The sequence below is a fragment of the Vollenhovia emeryi genome, unplaced genomic scaffold, assembly GCF_000949405.1.
Source record: "Vollenhovia emeryi isolate VEMERY1.0 unplaced genomic scaffold, V.emery_V1.0 DF939122.1, whole genome shotgun sequence".
Classification (NCBI taxonomy): domain Eukaryota; kingdom Metazoa; phylum Arthropoda; class Insecta; order Hymenoptera; family Formicidae; genus Vollenhovia; species Vollenhovia emeryi.
Window position 1 is genome coordinate 1,399,634 of NW_011967244.1, and position 24,952 is coordinate 1,424,585.

The 24,952-nt window shown below is 42.8% G+C and overlaps 1 protein-coding gene across 1 annotated transcript in view; it reads right to left on the minus strand.

Annotated features, from left to right (window-relative positions):
- Nucleotides 1-24,952, minus strand: part of LOC105569893 (choline O-acetyltransferase) — an 82,435-nt gene that overhangs the window by 9,445 nt on the left and 48,038 nt on the right. Inside the window, exons 4-7 of the mRNA XM_012026702.1 lie at nucleotides 7,411-7,583; nucleotides 6,310-6,490; nucleotides 5,875-6,049; nucleotides 2,531-2,760 (exon numbers count right to left, since the gene is read on the minus strand). Coding sequence (XP_011882092.1) covers nucleotides 2,531-2,760; nucleotides 5,875-6,049; nucleotides 6,310-6,490; nucleotides 7,411-7,583 — 759 coding nt within the window. The remainder of the gene's footprint in view (nucleotides 1-2,530; nucleotides 2,761-5,874; nucleotides 6,050-6,309; nucleotides 6,491-7,410; nucleotides 7,584-24,952) is intronic.

Sequence of the window (24,952 nt, forward strand, 5' to 3'; positions counted from 1 at the left end):
GGTTCTAGGATTTGGTGAATGTCGTACACAAAAGTTGAATAGAATTCAGTTGTATTCGTGTCGAGAAAAGACGGCCCTCCTTCGAAACAATGATTGAATTTATGGGAAATGTAACGTGTGAACATATCAGGTGACAGAACCATTACACGAAAGATATTAAGCTGCGTTATAAATATACTAGCAGTCTTATCCGGCTTCGCTCGGGCCTCCTTTCTCTTGAATCACCTTTTTCTGAATATCATTCTTGTTCAATATCTCTTTTTAATTTCAGCCTATTTTGTCGCAGAATTCTATAAAAGGACACTGTCAAACGTGGTCAAGATCTTTCCGTGGGTTTATATATTAAAATCTATTGATTTCAGGGTTTGAAATTTGACTTTCCACCTCTAAAATGATTTCAGGAGACAAAAGGTGGATACATAAAAGATAGCCTATATTTTTCGCAGAATTCTACTGAATAACTATGCCAAACTTGGTTCAGATCGGTCTATTGGTGTATAATTGTATAAAGAACATACACTCTGCCGGAAAAAATTCTACAAAATTTTACAAAAAATTAAATATAACTGCCAGAATCTAAGAAATTCTACGTAAACTTAAAAAGTGTTATAAAAATCAACATGAAAATGCTAGAAATGCTAGAATTAGAACACTTTTGTTAATTTTTGTAATATTCTACAAGCAAGCAGATGTTTTAATTCTTTAAGATTTTGTTGTTACTTTCGCTTGAGCAGACAGACAGAATTTAACTTTTTATAAATATATAAATTATGCATTCAATCTCGAGCAAATTAAAAAAGAAATACACGCGAGAAACATATCAAATAATTAAAACTCGCAAGTTATCCGTTAATATTTATTGCTATCGTTACACAAAGTTAATTATTGCGCAACCGTTTGTCTATTAACATACCGTTACTATCACGTTCGCATTAATAAATGATGCGAACGGTCAAAAGAGAGAAAACGATCGATCAAACAATCTCGCTCGTTTACGCAATATGATTAACAAATAAAATGAAGCTACAGAGAAATCCCCGTCGCGGAAGATTAATTAACTGATCAATCGCAAACGAGACGCGATACGGAGACAGATACGCGAATGCGCGCAACTATTTTTGTCGTCCGTGGAAACGTTGCGACGAGGAAAGGGTTAAGCAGCGCATTCCGCCGCTGCGGCATATGAAAGCGCAATATGTGCCGCAACGTCGCGGCAGTTCACGAACGGCGATTTCGCCCGTGAACCCTGACACCAATCACATCGAAGAGTCATCTTGGAAGCGGTGAAAGTGATAAGTCCAATTTTGCCGAGCGCATCCGTGGAAAAGGTACCGTCGCGGATTGTTGCCTGTGGTCGATTTCTCGAGGAACTGCTTGGACCGCTGGACGTATCATTTGGCATCGCGCTATGTTCTCTCGGTTTACGCGACGGTGAGCTCCGTCAAATGTCGCTTATCGTGACGAGCGCATTTGAAAAGTATCAAAAAAATTTAACTCCGCTTACGCTGTTAAATTTGTAGCAAATTTAGAGTAAAATTAAATTTAACTCAGCGAGTAGAGATTCATTATGTCGTTTAATTCAATTAAACGATGGAGTTGAAAGAAACCTTGAAGTGAGTTGAGTGAAAGATCGTCTCTCTACTACAAATTGCGTTAAAATAACCAATTTTACTCCACATGACGGTTAAAAATAACAACGTATTGAGCAGTGGTGACTACTCGTCGAGTTAATTTAACACTATATAAATTTAACAGTGATACTTCCCTTCGGATTCTAAATTAGATTTCGAATTGACCTGAACTATCTATATAAGTGCCCTCGTAAATTTTATAACACAAAGATTTTTATATTTTCGTGCACGGGGAGACTTTTTTCTTAAAATTCATCCTAAAAAATCGTGTAATCGTCGGACAACTGGCGCTTCGAAGAATTTTGTGAGAGTTCTTTTTCAATTTTATCATACATTTTACTGTTAATTACACTTATTGTTAGTATACATTTTACTAGTAGAATGTACGGTGAAATTTCAAGAAACTCTCCTACCCCAGATAACAGTGCATGTCTATAAGATATCTTTAAGACACTTTTAGGCGTACATGTGTAAAAAAACAACTTAATGCAGTCTTGAAGATGTCTTTTAAGGCCTGTGTCCACGATGCTAGAACTTGGACCAAGAACTTAGCCTTTAGACATGCATGCTATCTGGGACATGCAAGAGTGGCTACACATTTCTCGAAACTAGAACTTGGACCAAGCATCGTGGACACAGGCCTTTAGACGCGCATGTTATCTGGGAGAGTTGTTCAAAATTTTATATTGTCGCACGATTACACGATGTTCGGGGTAAATTTTAAGTGAAAATTCTTTCCGTGTAGCAATTGGGAAATGGGCGAAGTTGTTGTCCTTTCGTTTCGAGGCAGGGAAGAGGATGATGAAAATTACATAATAAGCGTAGCTTTATTGCGCCAGTAAGGCTGAGCGCGTTTATGGCTGTCGCAGATCGACTTTAGCGGTTTAAATTAAACGTACCTTGCCGAGGATGGCGTGGAAAGTCTTGTCGAACCAGCGATTCGCGCCCAAGTGCCGGGATCCTCCGCCGTGAAGAGCGTGATGAAGCACGTTCGCGTAATCTCGGTCGCCGATCCATCGGTCCTCCTTCTTCATGGGATTGTTAAATGTGGTCGGCAGCACGTCGTCGTCGATGCAAACGACGCAGAGACAGCGCTCCAACAGCTCCAGATTGTGACGATTGCGCTCGTCTGGAAGCCGTTTCGCAGTCTTGTTAATTCAGGCGACCATCAGCTACAGCGATATAACGAGTTTCGCAACGCCCGGCATCCACGCGTTGCGCGATGTTGCGGGAATGAGGAGCGATAGTAAAGAATCGCCGCAATAATAATGGGAATTAAATGAAAGCTGTTAGAAAGTCCGACTCCGCTTGCTTCGCTTCGGATTTGAATATTGGATGTTAAATTGGACGCAGTGGCTCTGCAGTGCGGGACCAGCTGTTTCCGCTCGAGTAAATCTCGCGGAACATTAGGAATAAAATTCTGCGCCGACGTTATTTCGAATATAATGACCGAACTATAGTCCCCTTCGAATACAGTTCCGTGTGTTACGTGCACTTTTTTCACATTAAAAATAAAATTCTGTGCCAACATTATAATCTCAAATACAGTTGCATGGGTAATATGCGCTTTTTCTACATCAGAAAGAAAATTCTGTGCCAACATTATTTCAAGCACAATTACTTGTGTTGCGTGCTTTTTACAGAGAGTTGACTCATTTTTTGCAAAATATACCGCAGACCTTTATGATCACTTTGCGATACGGAACTAAAAATTATGAAAATGGCGCTGGGTTCCTCATTGCATTGCTACATTTAATTAAATTTTATATCGCTCTGAAACATCTAATATAGCTCATAATTCTAGAAAAAAATTTTTGTAAGTCTTTACAATGCGTTCCTAAAGGATGCTTAATTAAAAATATTGTTAGATTGATTATCAATTTAATAGGTACACCATTTCAACTTCAGCGTAAAAGTTATCGGTTTCTGTGTTTAAAAAGGGTGTATATGCAACATAATAGAAACACCACATAAGGTGTTTCTATTATTTGTATCAGTGACTTTCTTTTAAGAACTTTTATTCTTTACTTTATCTAAAAGTCAATCAGTGGATTATCGCTGAAAACACTGGATAGTTACTGATTTGCACACTGAAAAAAATTTCTGGTTGAATATGGACGAATCAGATAATTCCTTTAGGATTTACCAGAATTCCTTTAGGATTTACCAGAATTTCTGTAGGATTACAGGAATTCTGGTAAATCCTACAGAAATTCTGGTAAATCCTAAAGGAATTCTGGTAAATCCTAAAGGAATTATCTGATTCGTCCATATTCAACCAGAAATTTTTTTCAGTGCAGTTATAAGCATACCACACGGAGAAAATGTTTTCTTAAAATTTATCCTGAAAATTGTACCATACATTTTACCATACATTTTACTATTGTAACATACATATACTAAATATACTAAGTATAATTAGTAGTGAAACGCATGGTAAAATTTAAAAAACTCATAAAATTCTTTAAAATGCCGTGTCCTCTTGGGAAAATACACCTTAGAAAGCCTTAAAATTTTACTTTAGAAAAATAAGAAATATGAAAAGTACATTTGGGCACTTTAAACTTTTATTTAGGGTAAACTTAAAACTTACTTTAAGAATTTAAAAGAAAATCGCAGTGGTATATTATAACCGCATATCAGTGACCATTCTCTGTTTTCAGCGATAATCCACCGGTTGATTTTTAGATAGTAGATTCTTGCGATGTGAAAATAGACGAGATCGTTCCTTTTCACTTGGAGGCAGCGCAAGTGATGATCAAATTTACGTAACATAAGTCTAACTAGCTTTATCGTTCAAAACTTACGCTGTGAATACGAAACCCGAGCGCATTACGAGCTCCATTAGAACGAAACTCCGGGATCGCACTACTTTAACGAGAGCCACAATCTCTCCGTTGTCTTCGCGACACTCGGCTTGGCTTTTAATTAATCAACGCGAACGCGCGGGTCGCCGTTAGCTCGTTAGCGTCGGCCGTTCATTCGATTTGCAGGCGTAGGTGGGTCGTACGGTTCCCGTTGAGCAAGGTCGGGTTAGGGAGTTAATGGGAATATTGCGAATATTGGCGGAGCGGGTGAACGCGAGTGGATAATTATGGCGAGGGCACGTGGCGACGAGGGTCGCCCGTAGACAAGCTAGTTTTTAGATAACCGGATTATCATATTTCCCTCTCTTTCTCTCGGCAGTGAGATAAACGCCCGTGGGCGCAGGAGCTTCGCGAGTAAATCGCTCGACCGACAATAGATACAATTGCGGAGCGCGAGGCGTTCGTTTTGCACGTGGCGCGCGGGGATCGCGAGAGAAAATCAACACAATCAGCTGTGATCCCTGCCGGAAATAATTCTACATAAAAAATATATACTGCCAGAATCTAAGAAGTTCTACGTAAATTTAAAGTGTTTTAAAAATCAACATAAAAATGCTAGAATCTAAGAAATTCTATGTGAATTTAAGTGCTTTAAAAATCAACATGGAAATGCTAGAATTGGAACACTTTTGTTAATTCTTGTAATATTCTACAATTAAGCAGGTATTTTAGTTCTCTAAGATTTTGTTGTTTCTCAATTTTTTTTAAACTAGTAAAGTTTTGTACTAATTTTTACGAAATTGTACATTTTCATGAAAAACTACTTGCAATAATTTCTTGATTTGAGAACAATGTAATTTGCGGTACTGTTTCGTTACAAAAAAATTAATGTTTCAACGAGGATATAAAAATTTCTACAAATTTCTATTTCAAGTCAATTTTTTGTAGTCTTTTAAAGAAATTTTTTTCCGCTAGGGATACGATGACACGTGGTGTAAATATTTTAACAGTTTCGAAAGCGTACAGCTATTGAAACGCGCCGCATCGCAGCGCGAAGCCGAGCTAATCGAGCTCTTATTCTTCGCAGGAGACTAAACGTTACACGCGTTACGGGTCAATGAAGCTTTTTATCTCCTCTGTCGGATTCTATAAAGACGATAATAGCGATACACCGCGAGGGAGCTCGATGCGATAGAAACGAGAGAGTTTAAGGTGTCCTTTAAATGAATTCCAGAGATCCGCTCCGAATTAAACCCGCTTCAACGTTTATCTTTATTTATCGAGGCTCGGGCAATTTTTTCTACAAAACGCGCAGCTCCTGTTTTTTTTTTAATCCACTGCATGAGAGCCCCTGAATCGGGCGCTTAAAGTACGATGTTCTCTTCGCGTACGGGATGCTCACACCCAGTGGACACCTTTAATCGCGTCGTACGCACTTTTGATCAGCTCCTCCCGCGCCTTCGCCCAGGCCGGTCGCTTCGCGGTCGTGAGAATCCCAACCGGCGGAGTTCTGGGATCTGCTTTGGTCTCCATGATCCTCAGTAGCTGCTGGACCAGTTCGATCTCCGTGATCCGGCCTCGGTCCGACGCCCTCACCGGCACGCTGTAAAACTGCAACAGGACGAGCGAAGATCGTGACGGCGATCCGGAGTATCGCTTTTTCTCGAAACCGCGTGGTTCGGTAAACTTCTGCTTTCAGTATGTTTGATTGAATTCTCAAAGACTATCGAGGATCACGCGCTACGTGTAATCGCGATTAGTTTGATTGACGAGTAATCCCTGAAATGCTGAAAGAGCGGAGCGCAGAAATCTATGGGAATCACCGGCAATCGTTTCGTGTCAATGCGATATTGTTCGCCTTTGAATCCCACCTGATTATGGTGCGCGACGATAATGTGGTCGCCGGAGGACGCTCTGTCCAGGATAATCTGCTCGTCGCTGTTTACACCGGGCCGCCGATAGATCCGAAACATCTGATAATGTTGCGCCATGCAGAGCGGTTGCATGGTCTTGCCGTCCTTGGATTTCACACGTTCAACCTCCAATCCGGACCTATTCGAGATTCAAAGCTTACTCTCTCATAATAATTCGCGCACGTTTCTGTATTGCGAACAAGTTAAAGCTCACAAACAGCCCGCGTGGGTTAATTTACTGGAAGCGTACACAAGTGTTAATTTTGAGATTCCCGATAGGAAAACATTTGTGAACTTATAGGTACGATGAAATCTTGCGTGGACGTATTTAAAAAATATGGAATATTAAGGGAAACATGAGTTTCCGGAGGATAAAAGAGTGGTGGGATCGGCTTTTTCGTGACCGGCATCTCTCCCGCCTTTCAAATCTCACTTTCGTTTTATTTCAGAGAAACGCGAGACGAGACGAGCCGCGCGCACTCGCCGCTAAGAATACCGGCGGCGGATTTCCCCCGTCGCGAATTTGCGTTAGTTTTGGAAAGAAAGGAACACTCTCCTCGCAGCGCCGGCTTACTCTCGTCCGGATGCTGGATTCCGAGGACCCTTTGAGCTCGCGAACGTCCGCTCATTCTCTCTCGCGCGGCTCCCTTTCCTCTGCGCGCTCGCTTTCTATGGATCTTGCGAGCCGGATTTCCTCGCAGACGCACGCCTTCCCCCTAAATTGATTTCAGCGCGGCTTCTTTTTGTCCCCGGCCACGTCGAGACCAGCGCGCTGCGTCTCTCCCTCGATTATCGATAAATTGTTGCGTACCAACGGCCGTCCTAAAATTCGCCCGAAGTGGTCAGCGAATGTAGCTGGCACCAGAAGAAATGATCGCGGAGGTCGAAGATCAAAGCGGAACTTCCACATTACGTTCGAGTTGAATGGGACTGAACCGAACGCCCGCTGCCGCATCCAGTGGCAGAGCGAAACCTTGCAACTTGCGACCGGACAATTCGCACCTCGGATTATCGTACAGAACGAACGAGCGGGATTGCGGAAAATTGCGCTTGTCTCACCTGTCTAGTAATTCCTGATAATTGAGCAGCTCGGTGAGAAATCGCGCGAGGAACACCGCGGCCTCCTGCTGATTTGCAAATCTCTTCGGTTTCGCGGCCAGGCCGGGGTTGCTGTTGATTGGCAGGGCCAGCGGGACGGACATGTACATGTCATTTAGCCACCATTCTGTCGCCTGCAAACGGCGGAATTAACGTGTCATTAAATAAACGAATAATTTAACAAGCATACATTTGCGCATTTGCACGTATAAATTCTTATTAATTATTAATTGCACCAGTGCGTGTGTTTACTGTTAATTACAAGTCACAGCAAAATGTTGAGTCATTCGACAATGGCTGCGATTAAAAATTACATGGCCAGTTTCGGTACGAGTTTCCGCGATCCGCGGCGACGAAGAATGCTCGTTACGTCACGATGGAGCATCGTCACCGTGAGATTGCATAATAACAATCACGCTAATTGCCCCGAGTTGACGTCGGCCCTGCGTGAAAGTATACCCGGAAGTCGCCGCGCGCGGAAAACAAAATACATTGGCGGAAAGAGATTCTCGAGGTGGAAGTCACAGCCGTGACTTATTTCGCGAAGCGGTGATTTGCGAGAAGGCACTAATGCGTGGCCGGGGGGTGCTTCCAGCTTCCCGGAAATAAATCACTCGCGATCGGCCAGGCGTTATCGTGCGCGATTCGTTGGCGCCGATAAGCGACTAATGATAATAATATCTGAGCGCGTGTCTCGAAGGCAGGATCCGAACGTTTCTCCTCGCTGTAAATTACACCTGTCGCCCGGCGCCGAGATTTAATTTTACTGTCACTTTAAACGTCGCTTTCTTGTCCTTTTACCCGAGTCGAGTATTTGGTCCCGGAATGGGCCCCGACTACTCTATTCTGTCTTCATTTGGACCTCGGAGTCGGTTTGAAATTCCAATTTCAGGCCCAGATGAGTACAAAAAAATTGTATTTAACCTCATTTTAACCCTCAAAGAGAATGTAATAGAATATTTCACTCTTTTTGAAAGCTCTTAGGCCGAAGAGGATCTACCGAACCTCTGTTGATTGCATCTCGCATTGGTCTCTTTACTGCCTGAAAGGGAAATAGCGACACTTTTCAGGCCTATCTGACGTCAAAAGTTCAATATATTTTCTCCGACGCGAAGACCTTGGTTCGACCTCATTGCTCCCAATTAAAAAGTTATACGAGACTAAACCGAGGCCAAAATATTCGACTCGGGTAATCGCGCATAATTTCGTTCCGCGAGACTCAACGTCGCTCCAGCGTCGTTTTTCGCGCTCGGCAATCGGGGATCAGCCCCGGCGCGTCATTAAATGCGGATTAAACAATCGAGTTTTGTCGCCGGCCTTCGTTTCCGCGCGATAAAATCACTCGCGTCGAAACGGGGAATGGCGAAATTGCCGTTGAAATCCGTAATTTAGAAGTCCGTTTGAATTACCGTGTTAATGCGTTCAAATACGTGGAGCAATTTTTATCGCGCGTAAAGTGCATCAGAGAATGCATCCATTAAATCTGCCGAGAGCCACGAAAATCTTTTCGGACACACTAAGATTTTAAATAGCTAATTATTTCTTTCTAGACTCGATTGAAAAGAATTTTAAATAATTTATTGCGACTCTCGGAACGACATTCTTCGAAACTTTCCCTCGGTCTAATTGTTAATCATATACTCGCTGATAGAGGAGAATCCTCTATTATGAGACAGGCCTCTACGCCTAGAAAAAAGATTTAATTAGGTTCGACAAATAAGATACGTTGAAATCATATTTCTTTGAATTTATCGAATTTTTATTTACTTGTGCTGAAACATTTGCTAGATTTGAAGAAATAGATATGAATTCTCTTAGAAATTCCAGTCTCGATCAAATAAAATTTTTGTTAAGGTAAAGAAATCATTTCTTTAAAACTAAGTAAGAGTCTAGTAAATTCGAACAAATTTGTTTCATTTTAACCAAACTTTTTTTAGATGTAATACGAGATAACAGGTTTTCAACGTCCAAATTCAATCACAAATCTTTTTTCGCATCGATTACACGATTTGACAATGAATTTTTCACTAAACGCACCTCACCTCTAGGGCACTATGTAAATTCATGAAGGAATCAACAGATGATGCCTGTTAATTTAGCAGAAACTCCGCTATCTCGTATTAAGAGCTTATCTCATAATAGGGGACTCTTCTCTAATAGTCGCGTAATTCCGTGGCAATTACTCTATTCGTTTAGAATACCGCGCTCATCGTTAATCAGTCACTTTAATGTGCGCGTATATACAATTACAACAAGTAAATTTTGCCATTTGTCTACGCGATGCGTCTTTCCGTGATGTTTGAGATATCTTCTATTTATTTTACAACCTGTTTGACAGAGGCACCGCGGACTTTCTCGCAAACGTAACGAGACTGTCAAGGAGATGCTACGTATATACTTTTGTCGTGCCAGAGAAAATATTTTCCCCGGTACTTGCCTCGCACACGAAACCCGCAGTAAAACACATCCTTCGTTTATTCGCGAGAAAACGTACGTAATAAATCGCCAACGTTTCCCCGCAGACGGCTCCGTTCCATTGATGTTTCGTCGTCGCGATTATATTTAACGTCACGATGCAGTTTCGCGAGATTCCCAAGAACCACCCTTTAATCCGCGCTCTCTCCATTCAATTCGCAACCGACTTTCCGAGTATAATAGGGATTTCTTCGAAGACGTTCCCTTACTCGTTGAAAAATCAATGGCCGAGATATTCAGCATCCACCCCCGCAGAAAGAATTTCTGATAACGAGACGAAAGATATTCTCGATTTATTTTTAAACCTGTCACAACCTCATAAAAACCGATATTAAAATTAAATCAGTAATTCAATTAAATATCGATTGACTTACTATTGGGATAAAGGTAACAAAATTATATATTCTTGCGTTTAGACTAAAACTTATCTCGATGTGTCATAACGCTAGTGGTAAATTAATTTTTGTAAAAGCACATTTATATACATTTTCGTTATTTAGAATTCTGATTGCTACATTCGTTATTTACGTAACTTTGCATGCTTTTTTCCAGCGCACGTGCCAACATTATTTTACTCGAGATTTTTCCATTTAAGGCGAGGTGTCACACGCTTCCGCCGGTAAAGAAATCATGAAACCGTTTCCAACTTTTCTCGAAAACGGCTCTACAGAATGCCTTGAAATTATTACAGTCGACACCTGATTAATAGATGATCAAAGTGGTTCTCTGCGTTTTTCCTGATTTTGAAAAAAAAAACTTACAGATTTTTGCGTGGTAAATAAAACTGCAATTTTCTTTCCAAATCAGGAATAACGCGGAGAACCACTTTGTTTCTCCATTAATCAGACGTTGGCTGTAAAAATTCTGAGTTATTCTGTAAGACCGTTCTCGAGAAAAGTTGGAAACGATTTTCATAATTTCTTTACCGTCGGAAGCGTGCGACACATCGCCTTAAGATTAAAATGTTCCTTTTGCAGTAATAAATTTGATTATCACAGTCGATTCTATTTATTACAAATTCAAGTTCAACAGCATTGAATCCGGGAATCTTTCGTACGGCTGTACCGGAATTGCCGAAGGAGCTTGCAACAAGATGCTCTCATCGGTGGAAAATTGACTTTCAAATTGACCGAGGAACCGAACGGCGATTCGACGGCACGTGTCCATCCGGCGGTCGGAGCAGCGACTTTAATCTCAACTCGGGGGCGGATTATCCGCGCGCGCGGTCGTATAAGAGTATCATCCCCCTGAGAAGCGGGACCTCTTCTTTCTCTCAGCGCGATTCTAGGTCAGTGTGACGAGCCGCGTGTCGCAGCTCGCGTGCATGCATGTTTCACGAGATCCGTCTCCACGTCAATACGACGTATCGCGGCTCCGCTTTCGAATCGCCTATAGATAGAACTTACGAGCGCGAGCTTGTCGCGTATTCGCGGAATAAAGGGCTATATTTGACCGGGGGAGTGTGACACCGTTTCGACATCGCAACGGGGATGTCGGTGGGGCATTTGTGCTCTTTTTTTAGATCGTTGATGTATAGTTTCGGCGATGTAGCGAACAAAGGATCGCTCACGGGGCGAGACACTTTGTCAGTTTTATTTTTTCTTCTTTCCGACCGAATGTGGATCTGCCCGATTTAATTTAGGGACGACATTTTTCTATCTTTAATTAAATTTGGAGCAGATTCGTGCGGGCTTTCTGCCAATGAGTGGTGGAAATTGACGGAAGTTACGAGTTATTAAAATTACAAACAATTGCGAGAATATAATATAAGATTCTTAAATGAATTGTGAATCGTTTGAATGAATCATTTCACGTACCTACACTTTGAATTACCGATTGATCGTACATGGAGAAATATGTTTTATTCGTACCCTGCAAACTCCCGCTTTATGTTTATTAAGAAACTACCTTTTGTGAACGAATTAATGAACGGTAATTGTTATGACATTGAAATATTCGATGTGGCTGTTACGTCATAATGCGACACCGACTTACGTCCTACGACAAAATCGTGAACGGTTACGACAATCTTTCTGCTCAGGCCCTTAAGCGTTTACGGATCGTTCTCTGTCGTCAGCCTTTGTTGAGAGGCCGCGGCGAGCGCACGAGTGTCGAACGCGGGTGCTTCGGCTCGAACGCGCTTCTCCGCTGCGAGTCCGCATTACGCAAAGACAAAACGCGTTGCAGGACGAACGCAACGCGCTCGCAACAGCGAACGCAAATCGGTCGGTCGCGTCGCGGGGTCGAACGGGAGCTGGTCAAGACTTATCCGACCGGCAGTTGCCGATCGCTTTGACCGCCGACTGCGATGCCGAACGACTCCTTCGGGCGCGAGCGAATATGTTTCGACAATCAACGGTTGCGCCACGGATGCGGGCGCGCATGGCACGTGCAACGCGCTGCGCAACACGTTATGCACGCGACGTGAACGTACGAGACGCCGTCGGATTACATTCGTCATTGAAAATTAGATTGCGTGGGAATAGAATCCTGGTTTCAGGAATTGAAATCGGCTTCTGTCAACTCCTGCGCTTAACGAGTGCCCACCCTGCCTGAATCGCGTAAACGAGACGTGTTAGCTGATTCACGCGTAATCGCGCAGCTTAACTAATTATCCCGATTACGCGGCGTGTTTTAAAAAGACACTCGTGGCGTCATTAACGTCTTGCATCACATCGGCCCGTGTCACATGTGCGCACGCACGCACGCACGCACGCACGCACGCACGCACGCACGCACGCACGCACGCACGCACGCACGCGTAATTGGTGCTCCTGGAAGGATACGCATGGGGTAGCGAGTATCTCATTGACGTGACGAAGTCTTCGACGATAGCGATCGTTCACACGTCTCGGAGATCTGTGAAAGTGGAGTCTGTCCGCAATCCCTCGCAATCACGCCAACAATTACCAGATGCTTAAGTAATTGCGGTTGTTACTTTGTGAGCGCTCTCTAACATTCGCGTTTTCTAATTAAAGATCCTAAGTATCAGATTGACATGTCCTGCAGGACGGAGCGTGTGAATTCGGTGCGCGGCTGTTTGGCAACAGCGATAATGAGACGTTCATCGTGTCTACCCCTTATCAAGAGTAGTCATTTAATTCTATTAATAATATATTCTATTATAATATCAACGAAAGGCTCAAGCGGGCTTCAAAAGAGAAGAGAGCGGAATTGCAGGCGCAGAAAGGAGGTGGCCGAAGGAGTTCGATCAATCTCACGACTCCCGCACACGTCGGCGAAGAAAGGTTTCCATAACGTCTACCCCTCGTCAAAAGAAGTTACTTCTATTAATAATATATATTCCGTTACACCACAATGTATTATAATATATCATCGAAAGGCTCGAAGGAAATTTTACATGGACTTTAAATGCGACTGGGCACGACCGATTAAAAGAGAGGGGAACGGAATTGTGCTTCGCGAAGAAGTTTGCTCTTCGATCAGTCTCACGACTCCCGCACATGTCGGTGGAGAAAGACTTCCAGGATCAGTGACACGGCGCGGTCTCGAGACTCGGAGCCGCGAAGATGGATGCTTGCGAAACCGGCATTCGGCGTTTCGCGATGCGCGCCGTTCTCCGCGGATTAATGAGACACTGGCGCACGTGATCGGTGCATTAGAGCATCCTCGCGGAATATGGATTACCCGTCGAATCCTCGTTCGTCGCATCTCCTTGCGCATCTACGAGCCCGAGTGTTTCGTTATAACGTCGCTTCGAGTGACCTTACGTTTCAGCCGTGTAACTTTAATGAGTATTACGACGAGGGGAATCGACGTGGCGCGGTGTAGAAACGAGCGAATCTCGAGATTTTTATTATAATTGATTTGAATTGCATTCATCATAGATGTAACGAACCTTAATGTGTCAACTTATTGTATTTATATAATGTTACACCCAGAATGAGAGAGAGAAGATTAATTTAGGTTGAACAAATGAGATACCTTGAAAGCGTGTTTCTTCGAATCTACTAAATTTTTAACTTCAGTATTTTCATATCTATTTCTTCAAATCTAGCAAATGTTCTAGTAGAAGTAAATAAAAATTTTATTAGTAAAATGTATGGAAACATTTTTTTAAACTCTCATAAAGTACTTCGAAATGCCACGTTGTCCCACGATTACATGATTTTCCAGACAAATTTTAAGAGAAAACTCTCTCCGTGCGCTTAAACGCTCATTCTGGCTCCAGAATGAGCGTTTATTCCAGCGTCTGGTCCAGAACTCGCGCCTAGTGAAACACGCTCGTCTTCGTTCTTTTTTCTACTAATTTCTAAGGACTGATGTTCAATCCGCCTTGTATTTCAAGAGTGTCGTTGGGCGCTGTCGAAGAGTCCGCCCTTTTGAAATCAGCCCAGTCGATGGTTTGAGCAATTTCGACGCAGGTGACGAAATGCGGCGGGGTAAAATTCCGCAGCAACAAGCGGAAGGAAAATTAGCCGCGAGCTGTATATGCACGTCGAAACGGGTATTCATCATCGCGATGATCTCTCGCGCGGTGCATCTCGCAGAAATAAAATCCTCGGGATTGCGCAGAACTCCTACACGTGTCGTGGATACCGCGTGTCTGCGCTCATCGCGCGTAATGGCGCGATACGCGAGAGCTTAACGAGCGCGGGCAGCGAATTACGAGAGGAGATCCACGCTCGTCGTTCCCGGGATGAGGAAACAGCTGGCGCAATAACGTCTCAATGCGTCGTTTGATGGGCGACGTTCGCGCGGTTCGCTCGTTGTTTATCGCGCCTACGCAACGGAATCGCCGGAAGACCTCCATTCGAGCGAACTCGCCTAATTTTGAGATTTCTCCGGGAGAGCGCAATCACGGAAGCAGCGCTGAAAACAAATTTTCGTTACGCGGAGAGAATTTTCTCTGAAAATTTATTCTGAAAGTCATGCGATCGTGGGACAACGTGGCATTTTCAAGAAATTTATGTGAGTTCCTTGAAATTTTGCCATACATTTTATTAGTAAAATATACTAGCAATAAGTATAATTTCTAGTAAAATTTGAAAAAAACTCTCATGAAATTCCTCGTTGTTTATCGCAATACCGTGTTGTCCCACGATTACGATAATTTTCAGGCTAAATTTTAAAAGAAAATTCTCTCCGTGTACCGTAGCCAATCATGACTTGCTAAGAATATTTTACGGCCATAACTATACATTTTTAAACCACAGTATACGGTTTGCTGTCGCACCTAATACAACAGGCACAGTAGCAAAATATTAGCTATCACAACTAAATATTAGCTGTCCATATTTTACAACTGAAATTTAGTTGACCACATGCAGTTTTTAGCTACTGCAGTTACATTTTTTTCCTGTTCTTTTACGATAAGAAAGCAAAAGGGTTCTTACCAACTGATGGCGAACGACAGCGAGAACTTTTTAATACAATGACAAGCTATACAGGGTGTACTAAAGCCACCGGATATCCTTTTAATCTCAGATTCTTTAGAAAATTTCAAAACGAAAATTCTAATACAAAAATGTCGAGGCTGTAATAGTTTTTAAATAATAAGCGATTATATTTCACAAGTGATAGGCTTCTGATAGGGAACCGATATTGATCGACACCTTTGACAGTTGCAACACTTTGAAGTTACATGTTGCAAATTTTTACATGAATTAAATAAAAAGGGCGACATTCGTGGAAACACTTTTATCACTTGTCATGTCGCCGTGCCTGAGCGCGCGGAATTTTAGGCCTATATTATTTGTGAAAAATAATCGCTTATTATTTAAAAACTATTACATCCCCGACATGCTTGTATTAGAATTTTCCTCTTGAAATTTTCCAAAGAATTTATGATTTCAAGAATATCCGGTGGTTTTAGTACACCCTGTGACAGTGGGAAGAATTATATTCAAACAATCATAGATGCGAACGTTTCGGCCATTACAAGGTCTTCATCAGCGCATCAAATTATCCAATTATCCATGCAGAAAGGCCACAATTAAAAATTAAGCAACCGAAAAAAATACAGTTAATACAACTGATATTTTTTTTCCTCTTTCTCAACACCGCGGGTAAAAGAGTAACAAATAGTGAAAGGCTACAGCAATCCTTGATTAAGCGTAAAGGCAAACGATGGGAAATTTCCCGGAGCAAGTCCTGGACTCCTTCCGCCACGCTTTTGTCTTCGGCAAGACGTTAAACACAATTTACGCGCGCGAATAAGCGGCATTAATATTATTAATTGTCGCGCGGGAGGGCGCGCGGCGCGTAATCGAATAATTCGTCGAGAATTCGCTCTCGTCCCGGAAACGAGGGCGATCGAAGAAGGCGATTTGTCCCGCTGTAGCGAGAATGACGGATGACGGTGACGGGGCCGATTCCGCGCTCGTCCCCGACTACCGCGAACTCTCGTCCTTCGCCGCAGTCGTTACGCGACCCTCAAGGGCCTGTCCTCCGCGCCCTGCGCGCCCCGCCGTCCTATCGATCCGATCGGTCCGTTTATCTTATCGGGAGACGCGCACACGCAGCCGCGTGTCACGCGCCGTGAGGAGAGCTCGGGATCGCTCGCCGGTGTCCGTCCGCGTCCTCGTGCGATCACGTGCGGCGCAACATAACGGTATAATGACGTGTAATAACACTATCAGATATAATAACACCGTAATGATTACGGCTACAATCTCTCCTTTTGCTGCGCTATCGCGTAATCGAGAGGTGTTGCCGGCCTCTCTCTCTCTCTCTCTTTCTCTCTTTCTCTCTCTTGTAGGGGCACGCGAGATTATAGGAATGAAACTGTTTGCCTTTACGAAATGCGGAACCGCCAAGCGAGCTTTACGATTATAACGCCGCGAGTTGTCGGGGAACCGCCGAGGCGTGATTGACGCAACGTACGCGCGTGTCCGGTTCCGCGGTGATTTGCGATTGGTGCCGTTTGGAAGAGGACGTCGGGAGGGTAGAGCGGAGAAACTCGAGAGGAAATCGAGGGATCGTCGCGAAGCCGCGCGCTCGATCCACCGCTCGTCCGTCCGGATGGACGCACCACGCGAGCCATCGCTGGAGACATCAACCCCGCTCGGTTGAAGTTCGGCATTCGGGGAGGGTGTCGGGTTACGGAGATTTCAACAGGAGCCGGGAACACAGAGCGAACGAGCCGTGCCAGACCCGCCGCTGCCATCGGGCTCGAATTCTCTCGTCGGTTCTCCTCCCCTTTCCTCGCATCGCTCTCTCACCCTCCCCTCCCCCTCTCTATCTCGCTCTCTCTCTCACACACACAGTCTCTCTTCTCTGTCCGATCCCTTCGGCTGGTCTTCCCCTCGCGCCCTTTCGTTCGCGTCCTCCTACACCGTGTCGGCGCAAACGCGGCGTTATCGACCACCCTGGGCCGAGATACGGCCGTGCGTGTCCGGCCGTGTCTCGCTTCCGTTCCGTGCACGCGTGCCCCACGTCGCTTCGTTTACGCGGCTGTCGCGTAGCGCACGGGGCACGCGCGTCGTTTAAAATTAAATCCCCGCAATCGCGGCCCGATCTATTTCGCGCACCGCGCGCTCTTGAAATACTTCCGACGTTGTGTAACGCTTGTGTATTATAAATCGCCTCAGCCGGGTGGAAAGCATGGTGGCGCGACGCGAGACACGCACGGTGCGACGTTAATGAGCAGAGCGCACACGCATACGCGCCCGAAATATTTTCAATCGCCTCTAATCACCTCCGCGCGCGTCACTTGAATCGTTATCGAAACAAAACCGATATTCCATTTCAATTATCGACGACTGTTGCGAAGAGTTCGATGCTTCGCATGCACTCGCAGAAAAGACCCTCGATCCAGCGTTATTACACTTCGATGTGCTATAAAATAGGATCGATATAAAGCGGCAATTATATTTATTATTGCGAGAGGGATACTTTAATATTAAATGGAAAATTCTTGTATCTAGAGTGGAATAATGCGTGCGTTGTAAAAAGGTACGTAAATTTACGTAAGTAATGAGTATAACAATTAAACTATTAATTGTATAAATTCTTGCACTTTTACAAAAATTAGTTTTTTACCCTTACTCTGTAAACAATTGTTTGTACACGACGAAAAGTTACGAAATTAAATACAAGCTGATCGCTCAAGTTATACGGGTAATAATTTTATTTACGAAAATGCCCATACAACACGAAAACTTGCAACAACATTGCTGCAACATTGCATATTGTAGTGTAACGTTACATACATATTGCAGAGATTATTTTACAACATTACTTTAGTAATATTGTAGCGATATTATTTTAAAATATTGCTACAATTATGTTTTGTAATATGTATATTGTTTCCTCATTTTATTTTTATAGTTTGCTAGAAATAACAAAACGCGCGCTTCGCGCGCGCAGTTTGTAGTTGAGCATTGTATATTTTTAAGAATTTATATGCATGCAAAGAAGTAATTATATGTGCAACGTCAATTTAAAATAAAAAGTAATTTATCACTCACTGATACGATTCGCAACAGCAGAATTGTACTATTTGTCTCTAACACTTATTCGAATCCTTGTTCGAATTATGTGAATAAATCAAATAAAAACACAAAACGGCTGCTTTATTTCACAAAGTAACAGATAACATAAAAATGTGACACTTACCTCACGCTTTCTCGGCTGTTGCCCGACGCCTCCTTGGCTTGCTCCTCCTCTCAGATTTCCTTGTTGCACTCACATAAACTCACTCGCAAAAATCATCGATCGCGCGAAATTTCGGGCACTCCCGTACGCGATGTGAAATACCGCGAAACGCACGAAATGGTATTAACAAATATCGCGTGACTTTCTGCCATACAAATTACTCAAACTAACAATTTGCATTTTCGATTTGGAAAAATAGGATAATGGATAAAACACTTTTGAATTGCCGATATAAAACGCAACGCGAGCACCGGAGGCATAATCTGCGGTAAAGAAATAGTTATTAGTCCGCAACGAAACGATATTTTAAAATCTTTGTCATTCAATCTAATCCTCGAGATAAGTTATGTGAACAAAATTTCCAGCGATAAATAGTAGCTATTAATTGCAACAGTTAATCAAGATCATTTACATAATGTAACGATGTGCAATAAGCGATTTTCTGTACTTCCTGCTCGTTCGAGTTGCGAAAAATGACAGAGCAAATTACACCGCGAACGCCGAAGTCGTACAAATTTCTCTCTTTTCCCGAAAATGGAACAGATTACACGAAGTCGATAGATAATTAAAAGCGCGGTGCGTAAACGAGATGTAACCGCGACAAAGTACCACGGTTTACATTTATAATACCCAGTCAGAAATGTCTCGTCGATCGACGTCGAAACGACGTCGTATGGACATCGAAACCGTCATATTGACGTCGATTCGACGTCGTTTCGACATCGATTGACGAGTCATTTCTGACTGGGTATAAGTAATGCCCGATTTCTTCACATCCAGTTATGTTGCGGTTAAAGTTAACCAGGAGATAAACTACCAGATCCATGCACGTGATTGACTAAAACTTGAGATTAACCTCCGGATAATTTTATCGGGAAGTGAAAAAATCGGCCATTAGTCTCGTGAAATATCTACGTACAAGTTGATAAAGAGCCGTCGCCTCGACATACAATTTCGTTTCTCATTACAAGTTGTAGAAAATTAGTAATTAATGAAGGAACGTTACTTGTTGCTAATAAAGGTGTGCAAATCAAAAGCGTTTTATCCCTGCACTCATCGCGATCGAGTCTTGGAAACCGATAACGCGAAAGTAATAACACGCACTGAGCGACTCTCGCCACTGCTTGCCGGCTCGACGTTCGGCGAGCGAGTGATAACGCAGCGGCCTTCAGTTACACGCTGGCACGCAAAAACATCGTACGTCACCGCGCCGAGAGAAAAACAACTACGAACGTTGAGAATTCGTTGACTTGTTTTTCACCCTGCGCGGTATCGTGCGACGTTACGCGAAGGTCACTGCTCTATCATTCGCCCGCCGAACGTCGAGCCGGCAGGCAGTGGCGAGAGTCGCTCCGTGCGTGTAATTACTTTTGCGTTATCGGTTTCCAAGACTCGATCGCGATGAATGCAGGGATAAAACACTTTTGATTTGCACACCTTTATCAGTAACAAGTAACGTTCCTCGATTAATTATTAAGTTTCTCCAACTTGTAATGAGAAACGAATTGTATGTCGAGGCGACGGCTCTTTATCAACGTACACGTAGATATTTCACGAGACTAATTCATCTAAAATATGAAGGTAAACCGTGGTACTTTGACGCGGTTACATCCCGTTTACGCGCCGCGCTTTTAATTATCTATCGATTTCGTGTAATCTGTTTTATTTTCGGAAAAAGTTAAAATTTTGTACGACTTCGGCGTTTGCGCTGTAATTCGTTCTGTCGTTCTTCGCAACTCGAACAAGTAGGAAGTAAAGAAAGTTGCTTATCGCACGTCGTTACATTATGTAACTATAATTGAAAATTATCTGAAATAACTGTTGCAATTAATAACAACTATTCATAGCTGGAAATTTCATTCACCTAAATTATTTCGAGGGCTAGATTGAATAACAAAGATTGTAAAATATCGTTTTGTTTCGGACTAATAACTACTTCTTTACCGCAGATTATGCTTCCGATGCTCGCGTTGCGTTTCATATCGCCAATTCAAAAGTGATTTATCCATTCCTCCGAATTAAAAATGCAAGTTGTTCGTTTCATTAATTTGTATGACAGAAAGTCACGCGATATTTGTTAATAATATTTCGTGCGTTTCGCGGTATTTCACATCGCGTACGGGAGTGCCCGAAATTTCGCGCGATCGATGATTTTTGCGAGTGAGTGTTGTGTAAGTGCAACAAGGAAATCTGAGAGGAGGAGCAGGCCCAGGAGGCATCGGGCAACGGCGGAGAAATAGTGAGGTAAGTGTCTTATTACATTTTTATGTTATCTGTTACTTGTGCGAAATAAAGTATCTGTTCTGTGTTTTTATTTGATTTATTCAAATGATTCGAACGAGGATTCGAATAAGTGTTAGGGACAAAACCATACGTATACAATTTTGTAAGTTTATATTTAAAAGAAAGACTTTTTCAGTGTTCTATATAATTATTTTAATAAATATCTATTTTAAAAATATAAAATATAAAATATATTTAATACAATAATTTTGATTTTACATAAATAGTCTATAATAATCATATTCATATTTGTATTTTTACAGTTTAACATATACACGTATGGTTAAGGGTGTACAACTCTGCTGTTGCGACTCGTATCAGTGAGTGATAAATTACTTTCTATTTTAAATTGTTGCGCATACAATTACTGTTTTGCATGTATACAAATGCTTAAAAATATACAATGCCCAACTACAAATGCGTGCGTGAAGCGCGCGTTTTGACATTTCTAGTAAACTATAAAAGTGAGATGAGAAAACAAAATACTTACGTATTACAAACGTAATCGTATCAATATTTTAAAATAATATTGCTACAACATTATTAAAGTAATATTGTAAAAGAATGTGTCTGCAATATCTATTTAACTCTACACTGCAATATGAAATGTTGCAACAATGTTGTTGCAAGCTTTTGTGTTGTATGTGTTACGACACGTCGAGAAAAGGTTTATTCTAGACGCAATAATATATGAGCTACAATTTAAACGTGTTAGCCTTATATCTATATAGCGAATCAATGGCCAAGAATTTAAACGAGCCGAATAGATTTTAAAGAATAGAAAAATCTTTCTTTAATTAATTCATGGAGATTATACAATGTAAAAACAGACGCGTTTCGAACACACTCGGTTCTTATGCAGCGCATTAGAATAAGTTAAGAAATTGATACGTCAATGAAATAACAATTTCAATATAGCAATCAAGTCAATCTTACTTTGAGAGAGAAGAATAGGAATATCGATCTCATCTTAATATACACGAGATTGCAATAAGTTTTATGTCAAGGATACTTTTGTCTCGTCAGTGAAAATCTTTTCTGAGAGGACGCGCTCGCACAGATTGACATATACCCATACAGCACAGAAAGTTAAAATAATGTTGCCGAAACGTTGCAATGTTGAATGTTGAAGTATAAATATCTTTTCTACGTTGAATCTAAGTTACTGTTTGTACATTAATTTTTTATATTGCAACGTTAAAACAATCTTGAACAAATTATTATTTCTTGACACTCAAATAGTATTTAAAAATGTATGAAATATATAATATATACATTTTATAATTATACATTTTGAAGTATCTATCCGAGTGTCAAAAAATAATAATTTGTTCAAGATTATTTTAACGTTGCAGCAATATAAAAAATTAATGTACAAACAGTAACCTAGATTCAACGTAGAAAAGATATTTATACTTCAACATTCAACGTTGCAACGTTTCGGCAACCTTATTTTAACTTTCTGTGCTGTATGGGTGAGATTCAACATTTGCGTGCTCTATGGGATACGGTCCGTGTAACGAGAGGATTGCCGCGTAAAGACGCTGCGATAACCGTGATCTATCCTTTCGGTCGTTTCAGCGCCGTTCCGTGTCGTGCGCCTCGCGAAAACTTGACGAACCCCCGGACATTCGGCGGCCCTCTCCGTCAGCGCGGGAGCGCTCGTATTTCAGACAACTCGCGCGGCGAGTGTATACGCGGTGTATCGTGTTTCCCCCGTTTAACGCGATACTTCATTAGCCACGGGTGAAAACGCTGCGACGGGTCGGGTCAGAGGGAGACTTACGCGCGCGCGATGCCGGCTCTCGCTTCGTCCCTTCGGTACACACGATCGCGTCCGCAGGGGACCGCAGGTAGGGCGAGATCTCCTCGAGGTGCGCGCGATGAAATTAGAAAAACAAAGAGGAAACACGTCCCTTCGCCGGCGCCGATCGATCCGGAGCGGATAAAACGCTGCGTCCCGCTGAAACGCGACGCGTTAAGAGTGACATGCCTATCACGCGGGTACCGATATTTTATTCAACCCTTTCGCGATCGCGCTGCGATCCCCACGCGAGCCCCACTTGAAAAATTTAAAAGGGTTCGATAATTTATGCAATCGATGGTTCGCGCGTTCGCTGAGAAAACGCTACGTATACCAACAAAAATTAAAAGACATAAATTTTTTAAGTAATTAATAAACTACCGCTTTATATACAGGGTGAGGCAATAACTTTGTCCACCTCGAGTATCTCCGCTATTTTTAGAAACATGAAAAAATTGTAATTACGAATGTTGTAGGATGTCAAGTGGGCCGTGATATGCTAGCGATATTTTTTTAGTAAGTGGAGGCGCTTCAGAGATCTCAAGGCCACTTTCATTTTTTCAAATGGCGCATGTATAAATAAGTAATAGAAGCCTCGTATGGTCCCGGGTCTTAACAGCTAATAACATTTTTACGTAATTTTTCTTTTCAATACAGCAAACAAATTGTTTCTAAACAATTTTAATTTTAAAATTCGTTGCGAAAAATATTACTTCGGCCAGGATTAACAATCAGCCAATAATTAATAAATAAGAGACAAAAGAGAACTCGGTCGCGAAAGGGTTAAATTCGATGCTAATGTCCGCGATTCTCGGCGACCTTTATCCTCGACGTTTCGCCCGACGTACGACGCAAGCGTAATCGTGTTAGGACGAGGCGATCGTACGAATCAACCTCGGTTCTATGCAGAATTGCATTTTTACAACCTGGAGACTTATCTGCGCACATTTGGCGCGCGATCAATGTCGAAAGGTGAACCGGGCGACTACGCGTTTGGCGTTAAATATATCCCGGCCCGTAATATCCGTTCACGAAGCTTTCAGAATTTCTGAAAACCTCGATATGCAGCGACTTTGCGTGTTTAGAACCTACCTGACCCGCAGGGAAAGGTTGTATACGCGTTTCGAGGAAAGCACTTGGGAACGGGATTATGCAGCGAGGCCGCGCCGTGGAATTGCAATGGATGCAATCTCGTCTCGGAATTTGTTTGGCTGTGCGCGCAATATTCTCGTACCATGGCCGCGCACCCTGGCCTGCTCGTGCTAATATCGCGTTGCGATTCTGTACCACCGTAATTGCAACCCAGTGAGAAATAATTCGTCGAAACGGTGTCGAATCGACATCGACACTGTCAAATTCGACATCAATTTGGCGGTGTCGGTGTCGGTTCGACATCGTTCCGACATCAATCAACAAATATTCAATCATCTCGCTGGGAAGATGCAATTGATAACTGGCTATACTAGTATACTATTATCGTACGGCGTCCACAGCAGTAAACAGGGGTGTATCCTCGGGGCGGTAGGCACTATAGATGCGCCGCTTATGAATTTTCAGCGAGAGAAATAACGGGCTAGACCAGTGTTCGAACCTGGGACTTTTCGCTTGCCGGGCGAACGTTCTTCCGACTGAGCCATCCAGGCCCACGATCGAAATCCTCCTCGCTTGCCTACTTTGTTTTACTGAATAAAGTAGGAATAGTATACGGTGGGCGTATCGACGAGCGCATTTTGCGAAACGCTACAATTGGCGTGGAATCGATCGCGCAAACCGGCAGGGTGAGACCGGATCGTTTCCGGCTTGCGCGCACATTAATCCGGGTATTGTCAACGTTACAATCCGAATGGTATTAACGTTATTGGAAGAGGCCGAGGCTCGCAACCGCACGGAGAAGCCGACCCGAGGGCGATTATGCGATAGTTAATTACAGGCTGCGTCCGCTCCACCCCCGGTATTATTAATTCCAAATTGCTTGATTAGGCACCGGTTCGAGTCCTGCGACGTCGATTGCAAATGCACAATTGGGACGGGGCGGTGAGGTTTCCGTTCAATAAATTCCGCGTTGCGAGTCCGATGCTGTTACGGTGAAACAACAGCGCCGGGATATTTTTCGATTCCCCGGTAGACTTATTCTACAATGGACGCGAAACGCAAGACGCTAACAATAAGTCGCAACGAAAAAAATCGACCAATCACAGTGAAATACGAGAAGAATCGAAAGATCGCTCTCTCACTGGCCGATTTCTTGCGTCGCGGCCTAGCGTCTCGCGCTTTGCGTCCATTGTAACCGGCGTTCTGCCGAATCAGACTAGCAATTGCCAA